Genomic DNA, 13,500 nt, shown 5'->3' on the forward strand with positions numbered 1-13,500 from the left:
ATTATATTTTTTAGAAAATGACAGCCCATAGAACATTCTCAGTGATTAAGATAGAATTTCAAATACCACTTGCAGCTGCCAACTGAAAACTGCTGCTTTTGAAAAGGAAGAGGATTGTTAATACAAAGCATCAGTTTAGAGGGTTTGTATGAAACCACCTTACAAGTTCTATTCATATTAACTGCAGGCATATTAGTTCTATGAAGGTAGTTTGATATTCAAGCTAAACTTAGCGGATGAAGTAACTGATGCATTATGATTTTACCTAACATTTGCCTGAAGATGCACCAAGAGGCAATCAAAAAGCTCAGCTCTGCTGAACATTGAGCTCTTCTGACATTTTCATACACAGGACAAAAGCCTTAGTGCAGGTTAAGAATTGAGTCTATCAGCCATTTGAGCCACATGCCAATGCAACTACACAATCTCAGCATAAACACTCCTACACAAGAGGAGAAATGCATGCAGCGCTAGTCTGAGAGCAAACACTCACATCTATTGCATCTCTTTCAAATATGCGGAGCTGCAGAAACAGCTCAAGTTTGATCTTGCGTTCTTGAAAAAGTTCCTCCATCTGAGACTGGGCCTCATCCAGCTGCTGCAGGACTGTCTCTATGTGGTTGATCGAGCTGTTATGGGGGGTCTTGTTACTAGAAATGGCAGAATCCCTATTCAAAGCAGAGGGGGGGGCAGGGGGGAGAAAAAGAGCATTATTAAAAAAAAAAAAAACAAACAATTTGGACACTATACATGACCACAAGATATAAGCCTGCTTCAGATAAAGTTGTTACAAACCGTATTGCATGAAAGTTACGTCTGTACATCTTTGTAAATAAAAAGTCAAACTATGTTCTAGTACTTAAAAAAAAATAAGGAAATTAATTATCTTCATTTTTTGCCCAATTCAACATGTAAATACATTCTAGTCACAGGAAGGATAAAATTTAAAACCAGAGACAAATGCTGCCACTGTGAAAAGGAAGTAGCATATGATAACTATTTACTTTACTGAATCTTCCTGGCAAGAACAAAAAATCAAAATTAGTTAATTAAAGAATAATTAATCTTTTACATCAGTATAAAACCTGCAAATTCAGATTTGTTAATCTCCTGCAGCAAAGGAGACATATACCAGAGCAGCTGGGAACCAAATGTATTTATTCAGATCATTTTTGAATGAAATGGATCAGAAACTTGGCTTTTACTACAATGAAGTTACTTGTCAGTATGCAAGACAAAGTCAAGTGTCTCTTTATAAAAAGGCTACTGCTCAGAACTCAAAATGCAGCGGAGCCCTGCATGTCAGACTACAAAAACACATAACTGCTTCTATCAAAAAGGTAGCTTATGTCAACAAAATCTTCTTGTGGCAGCAGTGTTTATAAGCTGAGCTTCCTGTAAACAGAGGTTTAGAGACCATTGGTACAGCATGAGAGATCCCTGGAGTCCTAATATTTACAAGTTTTATTTATAGGTAATATCTTGTACTCATCATCTCTACCCTGAAAATAGAAAGAACCTCACAGAGCATCAGATAAACACCAGGAGAGATTTAAATAAGAGTATGTTTTACCTTAGTTGCTGTATGAGATCTTCACCTTCTTTTATGACATTGACTGTAACCTGCAGAGTGGTCTGTTGTTGTTGACCAAAACGTTTAATCAGGTCTTGGACAGCCTCCACAGACTCAGCATAGACATCATCAAGCAATTCTTTCTGTAGCTCTTCAAGCCACGTCCACAGCTAAAGGAAAGGGGAAAAAACAAGAAACATAAACCTGAGCATCAAGCAGTCAACTATTCCAAATCCATCTCCCTGGACAAGAGAAAACAGACTGAGGTGGCAGGAAGAAAGAGGATTGGTTTTTCTTCATAGAAAAATCCCATCCTCATATTAATGAACACAAGCCTTTGTTTCAAAAAAGGTTTTCGCTTCTTGGAAATACCAGGAAAGCTTTATCCGTGTTGCTAAGTCACCCTTTCTTCCCTATTTTGCTTCTACAGAACTGAGCGTATCCAATTGAGCAGCTCAGAGTTCATAGTGAGAATCCCATCTGCAGCTCTGCGCGAGAGTCCCTGGGAGAGAAACGCTATGGTAACACTCTCCAAGGGAGGGAGGGAAGGAAGGAGGGAGGGAAGGGAGGAAGGGAAGGGAAGGGAAGGGAAGGGAAGGGAAGGGAAGGGAAGGGAAGGGAAGGGAAGGGAAGGGAAGGGAAGGGAAGGGAAGGGAAGGGAAGGGAAGGGAAGGGAAGGGAAGGGAAGGGAAGGGAAGGGAAGGGAAGGGAAGGGAAGGGAAGGGAAGGGAAGGGAAGGGAAGGGAAGGGAAGGGAAGGGAAGGGAAGGGAAGGGAAGGGAAGGGAAGGGAAGGGAAGGGAAGGGAAGGGAAGGGAAGGGAAGGGAAGGGAAGGGAAGGGAAGGGAAGGGAAGGGAAGGGAAGGGAAGGGAAGGGAAGGGAAGGGAAGGGAAGGGAAGGGAAGGGAAGGGAAGGGAAGGGAAGGGAAGGGAAGGGAAGGGAAGGGAAGGGAAGGGAAGGGAAGGGAAGGGAAGGGAAGGGAAGGGAAGGGAAGGGAAGGGAAGGGAAGGGAAGGGAAGGGAAGGGAAGGGAAGGGAAGGGAAGGGAAGGGAAGGGAAGGGAAGGGAAGGGAAGGGAAGGGAAGGGAAGGGAAGGGAAGGGAAGGGAAGGGAAGGGAAGGGAAGGGAAGGGAAGGGAAGGGAAGGGAAGGGAAGGGAAGGGAAGGGAAGGGAAGGGAAGGGAAGGGAAGGGAAGGGAAGGGAAGGGAAGGGAAGGGAAGGGAAGGGAAGGGAAGGGAAGGGAAGGGAAGGGAAGGGAAGGGAAGGGAAGGGAAGGGAAGGGAAGGGAAGGGAAGGGAAGGGAAGGGAAGGGAAGGGAAGGGAAGGGAAGGGAGGAAGATGTATTGTAGCCACCATCAAATTTGCACTGCCAGGCTGACACTGCACACAGTCAACATCACACTTTTCAGTGGCCTTCAAAAAAAGGAAAAATATAGGGCATTTCAGAAAACAAAATACAGAGACAAATCAGATGTGAGAAGTTACTGTTCTATCATGATGGTATTTGCCTTCCACATTTGAGTTTCACACTATTACAACAAAAATCATCATAAGCAATTCTACCAGTTAATTCGACGTTATTCCTTCCTGCTTTCCATGTGCACATATCCCTGCTCAAAAATGCCCATGCACCATGGCTTACACAAAAATCCCTAGGTATATGCTGGACAGATATCACTGCTGTTAACATGAAGAACCCTACAGTGCTCTTTTCCACAATTTCATGATGGAAGCTGTTGCATCCTAAGCTCTGTTGTGAAAGTCAGTCAACAGCAAACCGTTAGCCATCTATTGTGGAACTGAAAAAAAGCAGCAGGAGCACGGCTGTGTCCTGCAACACTCCCATGAGCAGCACCAACATCACAGTGGAACAGCTGCTCTTACAGGGAGCATTCAAACCCAGTCCCTCCTGTCTCTTTTACCATCTCATCCTGAATGCTGTTATTCCAAGAACAAGAATTTGTTTTTTATCCCAGAAGAGCAACTCTGATCCAATCAAAAGTATTAAGGTCTTTTGGCAACATTTTAATCTCTGCCTTTGAAAATTTTAGAGACATTTGAACCTAATTAAAAGATTAACGCTGTTAAAATACATAACTAAGCTATCAAAACTGGCTTAAATTCAAAAGAGAGAAACTTGAATGTTTTCTCTATTTCTCTGCTAAGCATTTTCTACAGAAATAGCCACTTCTTGCTGCTGTTTGTACATGTATGTTTTGATCATAAAGGTTTCCTAACTAATACATTAAAATAGAAAACTCAGTGAACGATTCCAGGTTAGTTCCTTTGACAATTTGTTTTAAAATCAAATGCCAGTTTTGGTATCACATAGATGTATATGCCTCCTGTAGGTTTTAAGTAAACCAACCTATAGGTAAAGTTTTCACAACGAGATGAACTAATGAGATTTAACCAGACTCTTTTCTACAAATCTACTACCCTCTCCTACCCAAACCAGAACTATCTCTTCATACACGTTATTCTGACTACTCAAATGCTTCAAAGACAATGCTTGTCACAAACCTGAATGCAACTCCACAGTTGTAAACACCACAGCACAGCAGTCTTTCTTATTAAAAGGATCACAAATCAATAGAACTTTACAAGTGAGTCAGAAGCATTCGTCAACATTCATTCCAGCATAACCTAATGCAGCATCCAGTTGTTTTTTTTTTTTCAAATGTGTACTTCAGAATGCAACTTGAACTTGGAAATGAATGAAAATTAAGAGCAAGAAGATGGAAAATATAATCTGAAAATTTTACTTGTGAAGTTTATGACTGAATCATAACAATAGGGTATCGAGTCAGAGACCTTCCAAATGAGCTGTACAGTACAACTTGCAACTGTGTAGATACAGACATTTGAGAGCAACACTGCTGTTTTCTGCAATATGGTCAGTGCCAGCTGGAAGACATTGCTGGCTCTACATGCTTACATACACTCTATACTTACTGTGCTGCCCACAAAAGACCCAATTTACACAGATATTTACTGCAGAGGACCTGAGATTAAATAATTTTGAGTCTCTCAGACGCTATCAATTTGCCCCCTGGGTCCCTGAGAAGTACCTGTACTGCGGTTCAGGATAGGTCTGAGAGCCACTTCAATTTTTAACAACATGCCTTCTGCAGCTGAGCTGTGTCAGACCCCTACAAGGAACACACCTCACCTCTTCATTTCTTATTCTTCATATACACTTCAGCCATTTCTGTAACTGGTTGGAGATCTAGCAGAAGCAACCAAACCTACAAGTACTGGACTGGTGAGGTTCTGTGCATGTGAATAATTCCCTCAGAGCTCACCTTGGATTCTGGATACCAAGCCAGCAGAGGGCATGCAGACCTTTCCCTCTGCACAGCCAGCTCAAGGCAACACCACCTGACTTGAGCAGAAGGACATGGGCACCAGCACAACCAAGTGTTACGCTGACTGGTGCAGTGCCTGGTCAGCATGGCATCGCTATAAACATGGTATCTGGCCCCCAAGGTACCGAAGAGCTCAAATATACCTTGTGTTTGCCTAGCCCACAAGCTGAATTGTGCACTGCTTGGGAAGCAAAAACATTTTATGAAAAGTGCAGAAAGAGAAGGAGACTAATTAGTATGCATTACTTGCCTAGCTGTGATTCATATGCTGTTGAAAGTGGATCAAGTTAAGCCATTTAAGTGACTAAACAGCTCTGTGACACGTCCATAGCAGAAGTTATTCTAATACATTACCAAATAAATGTTTTACATTTTTCCACCAAGTAAGTTTCTGACAAAAATCTTCCCCTCAAAATAATCCAGGTGTTTATAAACAAAAGTTATGAGAAAGCCACCACAGATGATTAAAACTGTCAGGTTATTAAAGCTGGATAGAAATTCATGCAGTGCACTGAAAGAAACTTAATTCTTAATGGGTGGCAGTAGCCAGCTGGCTTCTCTGCAGCTTTCAAACCAGAATGAATCCTCGATATACTGGAAATTACATAAATTACCTTGTTTTCAGATACAAAATTAAGGCTGAAGACAGTATAAGGTTGCTCAGCAAAGCCAAAAAAAAGCAAAGATTTTACAGCAGGGGGTGAACAGAGATTAGAGTTTGCCCATACACATTCAGCAGTGCAGAATTACAGATGTTACAATGCAATGACTTTCTGAAGTAACATATTATTCCATAAAAGAGAGCTTGGCAACAAAAATCTGGTGGGAAAAAAATACAAACTCATCATTAAAAAAACTATAAACTTTCTCTCGGTGTGAACTTTTGAGCAGCTTCCAATCATGTTTTTTTCTATTCTTTGTAAAAGAAGTAGCATGAAGATCCCTAAAAAAACCATCAAATCCTCTGATCTCAGTAAGAACTTCATCCAGCAGCAAGACAGCTCTAACATACAGTGAGAAAAACTGCATACAAAATTCAATCCAGTCACAGAAGGAGGCTCTTGTCATCTTTTTATCTACTCTTTGCATCTTATCAGAATTAAAATTAGAGAGGGAAATAAAATTCTGAATCCCTGACAGGCAAATGCTTCACTCGGCAGATTTTTTTTTCTTGATCTAAATATAGCACAAACTAAAAACATCTGCTTGAATGAGCCTGCATCCTGTACTACCTCTTTCCTAAATTCTTGGGAGCATGCCATTAGTCACTGATATGGTATTAGTTCAATTGTCTGCAACATCCTGGAAGTTACAGTGTTTCCATCATCGGCCTCTATCCATTTAAATCCCATCTCTGCAATCTCCTGAACGACTGCAGTTAAATAAAACCCTGCTATATTTTGCTGAATATAAACAGAGAACAATTTATTTTTGAGTAAATACTTCACCCAAGAGCACAGAGTTATTTATTAGGGTAAAATATGCATCACACTCTTTTACAAGTTATTTTTTCATTTTTATAATACTGGCTTTTGGATATGCAATCTGCCTTTTAAGTAGGCTCAGGCACAGAAAGGCACACGGTTTCTGTGTGTAAAACTGCAAATTCCTCTTTCTGTCCCTGTCCCTCAGCACAGTGTTGCAGTATGTGCATTACCACATACTGTCGAAGGACCTATTATTTGTACAGGGCCAAATGCTGCAATGGAGCTCCCTAACTAGGCATAGGAAGGGGCTGATGGGTGTATGTCTGCCTGTAAGCTTTGGCTTTGAGGATATGCAGTGCACAAAAAAATGCATCTTTTTAAAAACAAAAACCTTAAGATGTTAAACACCCTGGGGGGTTTGTCTTCAAGGGCCTTTCAGTGACATTTAAGATGTTAAATGCCTGCATTTTTTTTTCATTAGATATAATTATCTTTAAAAGCTTCAATTAGCCCTATCTATCCTATGGTTATAAAGGAATTAATTTCTGATTCAAAATAAATTCATCCTTGCAGCAAAACCAAGTTTCCCACATGTTCATAAAATAACATCAACTACTACTACCCTGTTAACATTTGCCCTATTTCTTAACTGAACAAGAGAAAAATGTCTATACATAGTTTAATAGAGCATAAAGGCCTACTTCTGCCTCACTTTTGCCAAGCACTCAGAGCTGTTTCAGTAACACTGGGACTTAAATTTAATCCTTTTTTCCAAGCAAAGAAGCTACCAGTATTAAAAAACTCAAGAGAGATGAAAAGCTGTGCTGGGAAACTGAATTCCAGTCCTACCAGCAGTAAGCCACTACACACTTGAGTGTGTTGCTACTGAAAGTATTTCTCATTTCCAATTTAAAAGTGCCCTCCACAACTCTCACAAGATGAGCAGCAGTATCAAAATACTGACCAGAAGGCACTTCATATATTTTACCAGACATTGATCACTGCTATGCTATAATGACACAATAAAAATATTAAAGATGCATGAGCCAAATAGAGAAAGCCTTTACACTTAGATAGGAGCATTCAAGAGATGTTCTGCTGCTGGAAACGGCATGCAGGGGAGAAAGCAGCCTTTTTTATGACATCCAAATTTAAGCTGTAGACCACCAGCACAGGTGGTCAAATACCCATCAGGGACATGCAACCAAAAAAGCAGGTCTGTTATCTCAGGGTCTACCTTGAGACAAAATTAATGCAAGGCTGTGCTATGGACATCCTCCCATACTGGGCAGTGCAGAGCAAAATGTATTTCCAGCAGTGAGTTGTGAGACAAAGCGAGACTTATTACCAACAAGCTTTTCTGAATCAAAGGCACATGCCTCCCAGGTAGATGTGAACGAATGGGCAGCACTGTGGCCAAAGCAAGGCCTCCTCTGCCCTCCCTTGCACTGGTACCCTCAAAATGATGCCACCTTCCTTCCAAAGCTTGCACAGACCACTGTTTCATTACTTTGGTAATGATGGCTTTGTATCTGAAAATCCAGCCAACTCCACTTCCCTTCTCTTTGTTTCAACTCAGTCTATTCTGACACAAAGTTTAATTTAAGATGAAAAAAGTAGAGTCATGTCTTCTAGTAACACCATTAAGCATACTATGTTTACATAAAAAGTGCTTGAGCTATTTTATAATCAACTTGTCAGAATACACACAAAAGGTTATATGCAAAAAACCAACAGGCTCTTAAGAATTCATTCTCTTCCACATACAGCCAGCCTGATCTGCATTCCCACACTTGACTCCAGTTAGGAAAATATCTGTTGCTCTTCTCTGGCACTACAACAAACACCTGGCTTGGAGAGGATTTCAGTCTTCCCACTCACAGATGCTGAGAGCCATTTTGGAGAGAGTGTGTGTGCACATACGTATGTCTGTGTATGGAAGAATTTGAGCTCACACCAAAATGCTGTTAATCTCTAGTCTGCGACACACTTCACAGCAGATACTATTGAGACGCCTGCTCCTGTGTTCTGCACACAACCTTTTATGATAATTGCTTATTTGTTACTGCTATCTTTAAGTGTTATCTTTTATCTCTGCAATTTTTTTCTCACCTTGTCCCTCACCATCTTATAAAATATCCAAAGGCACAAAAGCTATAAGGGTTCTACCTTGCAATGGTCTGTTTCGGATGTTCAGTTGCATCTTACCTATCCTCAGGCCAGGAACCTGTCAAGACATAGTAATTCCAATGCGAAATTCTTGACAGGGATATTTATGATCCCAAAACTTTTAAAGCGTGTTGGTGCACAGCTTAACTTCAGTACATCATTCACTAAAGAGTCTGGCTTACAGATTGAAATTTCTCACTGTATGCATGGGAGCCAAAAATCAATATTCACAACCATACAATTTTAAAACTCGTAATAAGATAGCAGCATGTGATCACAATTTACAAATAGCAAGCAACTGATTTTCTCAGATCGCCACTAAGCAAAATGACTGATACCATTACATAACACTTTATTTCTGACACTTCTGAATAGCTCTCTTTTCTCCCCAGTGAAAAATGTTGTCTGTTGAGGTTAGTCTGTGAGGAGTCTGAGAACTTATATGTTGGTTTTTTGATATTTGTAAGCCACGGGGAGCTCTACCAGCCTATAACTAGCTCACTACAAAACTTCTGGAAAGGCTAAAGACAGACAGTTTTCCATGTGCATCATAACAAGCTGCTGCACACATGGCACACAGCTGCTCTCTGCATACGGATAGCAAAAGTCTGTTACTTTCAGGAAGAGCTTTTTGTGGCAAGAACACTGTTGAAAGCAGAAACTCAGCATGAACAGGTGAGAGTACTGGGCAGTCTCTGAATGGATGCTGCTTCCTAGAAAAGCGGAGAAAAATTGCAGGCAAATTCTGCATCAGGTATAAGGGTTGTGTGAATCTACAGGGGAGAAGTGGTAATGGAATACTTTCATCCAAATGAGAAGCATTCATTCAACATGAAGTATTTCTGGGGGAATAGAAGAATAAAACATACTGAAACATCCTACTTCAAAGGAATCAAGGGATTGGAAGGATACCGGAGCCAGATTTCAAAGTCTCAAACAGCCAACAACTCAGACAGCTTGCCTAAGCTCTGCAGCTCCCTCCAAACTGTCACATACAAACAGGAGTTTAACTCTTCATGTCTATATTTTTACTAGGAAAACGCAAAAAAAAAGATACTAGAAACAGAATTTGCCCTGAATACTTCAAGGGCAAAATGCATTGGTGGTGTTTTGCTTTGTTTGGGCTTTTTTGTGTTTTGGGGGTTGACTGGTTGGTGGGTTGGGCTTTTTGGGGCTCTTTGTAAGGTATTTTTTTATTTAACAACTAAGGCATCTTCTTCTGGTTCAACAACTAACCTATTATCCTACTGCTAGAATTCCTCTCTTCACTAGCTACGTGTGCACGTTAATTTATTCACAATACAGCAGAAAGGTTATATTGCTTACAGGTATGCACTAATTTATTCAGCGACTGCCCACATCCTGCAGGAGGAACACAATTCTCCTGCCAATAAGCATGGATGGCTTTCAGGTTAGGGCATTTTTATCTTCAATCTGCTTTGTGATGCCTTCTCAGCACTCCATACACATGTTTGATAACAAAAAACTTGCTCTTGAAAATAGATCAGAATACAGAAAGCACAGGAGAGCTTTGAACTTGCTGTTTCTTTCTACCTGAACCAAGTCTACTAATATGAACCACCCACTTTACTCCCTCATCTGTATTTTTGAGTAGATTACAAACATATAAAAATACATCCTTCACAAATAGGTAGTATTAAATTTTTTTCTTGCATTGCTAGGTATAAAGATCATTCATATTACAAAACACCAACATCAGCCACTATAGTACTTTTCCCTCAAAGTCTGGACTGCGAAGTGGCTTCCATAGTAACAGCTGTGTGTGCTTACAGACTCAAAGTAATAGCCATTTTCTCAAAGAAATAAATCAAAATACAGAATTTTTTTTTTTCTTTTCAACAAAAATTATTATCTAGGGGAGTAGTGGCAATGTGCCAGCACATCTGGATCACCCTCCCAGAATTATTCAATAGTGACTCACGTATCAGTCTGCCTTTAAGGGCTTTTTCATTCTTGTAAGCAAATCCTTTTACACTCTTGGTCTTTCACCACTACAGCCAACTGTATTTTATTTAAATACCATTCCAGCTGTTGTTTTTAATGCTAAGAGAAACAGGTAATGAAGAAATATAGATGAAAAAAAATAAACACACTTCAGCAGCTGACTGCTCCTGCGCTTCATAACAGATAAGTACCAGTACTATTTACTGGAGCGTATGAAACAAAAAGGCTGCCCCCTAAGAACAGTCAATGAAACAGCATTTATATTTTGTTTGAACAAGTAGAGTTATGTGAGAGTATTGGAAAGGAACCATCTAGCAGAAAACTGATGGGGGAGCTATGTACCCACGTCTAAAGCTTAAAAGTAATTCAGTCCTGACCTCCTTCAAAGGCCAAGTGCCTTGTGCTTTTGTTTCAAGTGCAAAGCAGATGTTTCACTGAAAAAAACTCCCACTCTTATCCTCTAGGAGGTTTTGCTGAAAAAGCTATTTCGAATACTATACTTTACCACTGAACAGACCATTTCGCAATGTACAATGTAAGGAAGGAAGACACTCTAGGACATACTGTGATCCAGAAGCTCTTCATATTTTCACTGAGTTTGAACAGTGAGGAGATTTAACATGAATACAAAATAGAAACCAAGTAACCTAACACTGTCAGAAACCAAAACACCTTGCTGAAGTCCTTATTCTTTCTGTAGCCTATTCCATCTTCTCCCACGAGCTTATAAATTCGCATTCTGTGTTTTGAATTGGAGTAAAAAGCTAATCTTACTGAAAATTAGTGTGGCTGATTTTTCTTTTTCCTGGTGACTTTGAAAGAAGACTAAAAATTGCAAACATGAGGCAAAACATTGTCCTTATCAGATAAGATCTTTAGGTTACAAAGAACTGTCAATATACCAGATAAAAATGTGATGTGCAAAACAGAGAAATAAACAAAGTCTCTCTGGGCGACAAGGTTGCCTTAAGTAGCCTTGTACTTCTGCCATACATTTTGGTCTCCTGAACCGCGTCTCTCCAACCATGGGTCTGGTAAGTCAAACAACAGGAGAGCTAGTTGGATAAAAAAAATCGAAAGTGCACAGTATCTCCCTCCACAATGCTGACTTTTAGCTGTACCAGTTCTTGATATGACCCTTCTCCCTCCCCTGAGACTGAACAAGCATGTGTAGTTGTGCAACAAAGCAGGTAAAAGCTACTTCTGAAAGTAAAAAAATAAAAATCAAAGTAAAATCAAATTTTAAAAATCCTTAAGCAGAACCACACACTACCCCAGGCCACAGTGGATTACAAACCAAAACTCGTCACACAACAGAGGTTTTCATGGTGTCCTATGGCAAGGTTCTAAGAATGAAAACAACACTGGATAATACCAGGTTTAGGACTTGAAGTTATCATCACAATTAGTACAAGTTTTACCTCTTTAACATGAGTGTGAAAGGCCACAGACATGTCCAGCAGGATCTTGCGCTGCTCCACACGCCTGACAAAATCCTGTATCCGGTCCTCGAGCTGATGGGCAGCTTGAAAAATTTCGTCCGGTTCACACTCCCCAGTCTGAGCAAGCTGCTCTGCTGCTTCTAGGAGTTTATCTGCATTCGTATATGTGTTCTAGAGAGAAATAAGTTAGTTTCACAAGATTAAATGAAAGAAAAGTCAGTACATTTTAAAGTCACTCCACTAATAAAAACAGAATTACAAAAAGGAATGTATTTATCTTTCTTCTTTTCTTAAAGGTAGCACAATATAATTTTACTAATGATTTTGTTACATTTCTATATAATTTTTCACTTAACTGTGAATAAATTCCTTAGCTCCTTATTTATGTCTATTCAAATGTCTCCACTACACAAAACCTGGAATTAGTATTTTATATACACATCTAGAATCAAGATCAGCCTAAATGCTTAATCCACTACATTCAAACTGGCCTACTTCAATACCTGAAAAATCACTAGTCAGGGAGGGACAGACGACTTGTCAAATGTATACTACTAGAGCTGAAGAAATTCTAACTGCTGGTAGAGACATTTAACATCAAATCCACACACCCAGCAGGAAGATGGAAAGTGACCAAGCACAGAAGGAGAACATTTCTCTTCATCCTTACAGAAGTCAGGCATCCAAAATTAATGCATCAGGTGTATCATGATTTGTGAAAAAGGAGCAGTATAGGAAGATTTAGAAGTGAGCTACGGCTGAGTGTCCTAGTGGAATAGTGTCCCAATACATCCTAGGATTAACAAATGCAGATCAGAAGGCCTCTAAGAGACTTCAGACTAAGCAGAAAACAATGGAAGAAGTCTGGTCTCTGATTTGCTAGGAGTGCCACGGTGCAGAGATAGGTGTTTAACAGCTCAAACCTCTGCATTTGCAGGCTGCCTCAGTATCTTTCTCATTAATTCAAATCAGGACTGAGTCCAAATTTTTGTTATACTTTGGGTGCTCTTTTTGAGTCTAATCTTGGGTTTTCATGTTTTAGAATGGTTCTCAAAACTCTCAACAAGGAAGGTTAGAAGGATGTTAACCACTGAAGAAAAAAACTGAAGCCAAGTCTAGACTACAGAAGTTTCGCTCATGTCACATCATTAGGTCTTCTGATAGCAACACAGACTAAAAAAAGAAGAAAGCATTCTTGGCAATCTAAACTACACCTTTTTCTTCTCTTTTCTGCCCCTCCATGTTCTCCCAGCCTCAATTACATCAGGTAAAATCAGTCCTTGCTAAGATAAATTAAGCCCATGCAAATGTGCTTTTCTTTACCATAAATATAGTATCACACCTATAACTAACATTATAATATCAACAATAATTAAATCCAAATCCAGCCCTAAAATTGAACTAAAGGGCTGGAAATAAGAGCTCTCCCCCAGGGTATCAGGTAAATTACCAGACAAGCCCTGGGCAGATTACATGACTCAGTGAAGCTTTCACATATTTGGGGGGAGCTCCCCCCTAATTTATTATGATCTATTTATGTAAGGAATTAAATCCATGC

The 13,500-nt window shown here is 39.9% G+C and overlaps 1 protein-coding gene across 2 annotated transcripts in view; it reads right to left on the reverse strand.

Annotated features, from left to right (window-relative positions):
• TRIO (trio Rho guanine nucleotide exchange factor) overlaps window positions 1-13,500 on the reverse strand; it is a 248,556-nt gene that overhangs the window by 120,552 nt on the left and 114,504 nt on the right. For both annotated transcript variants that reach the window (XM_030267063.4, XM_032746898.3), the window contains exons 11-13: window positions 11,922-12,113; window positions 1,574-1,743; window positions 494-668 (exon numbers count right to left, since the gene is read on the reverse strand). In XM_030267063.4, the coding sequence (XP_030122923.4) occupies window positions 494-668; window positions 1,574-1,743; window positions 11,922-12,113 (537 nt within the window). The remainder of the gene's footprint in view (window positions 1-493; window positions 669-1,573; window positions 1,744-11,921; window positions 12,114-13,500) is intronic.

The sequence above is a fragment of the Taeniopygia guttata genome, chromosome 2, assembly GCF_048771995.1.
Source record: "Taeniopygia guttata chromosome 2, bTaeGut7.mat, whole genome shotgun sequence".
Classification (NCBI taxonomy): Eukaryota; Metazoa; Chordata; class Aves; order Passeriformes; family Estrildidae; genus Taeniopygia; species Taeniopygia guttata.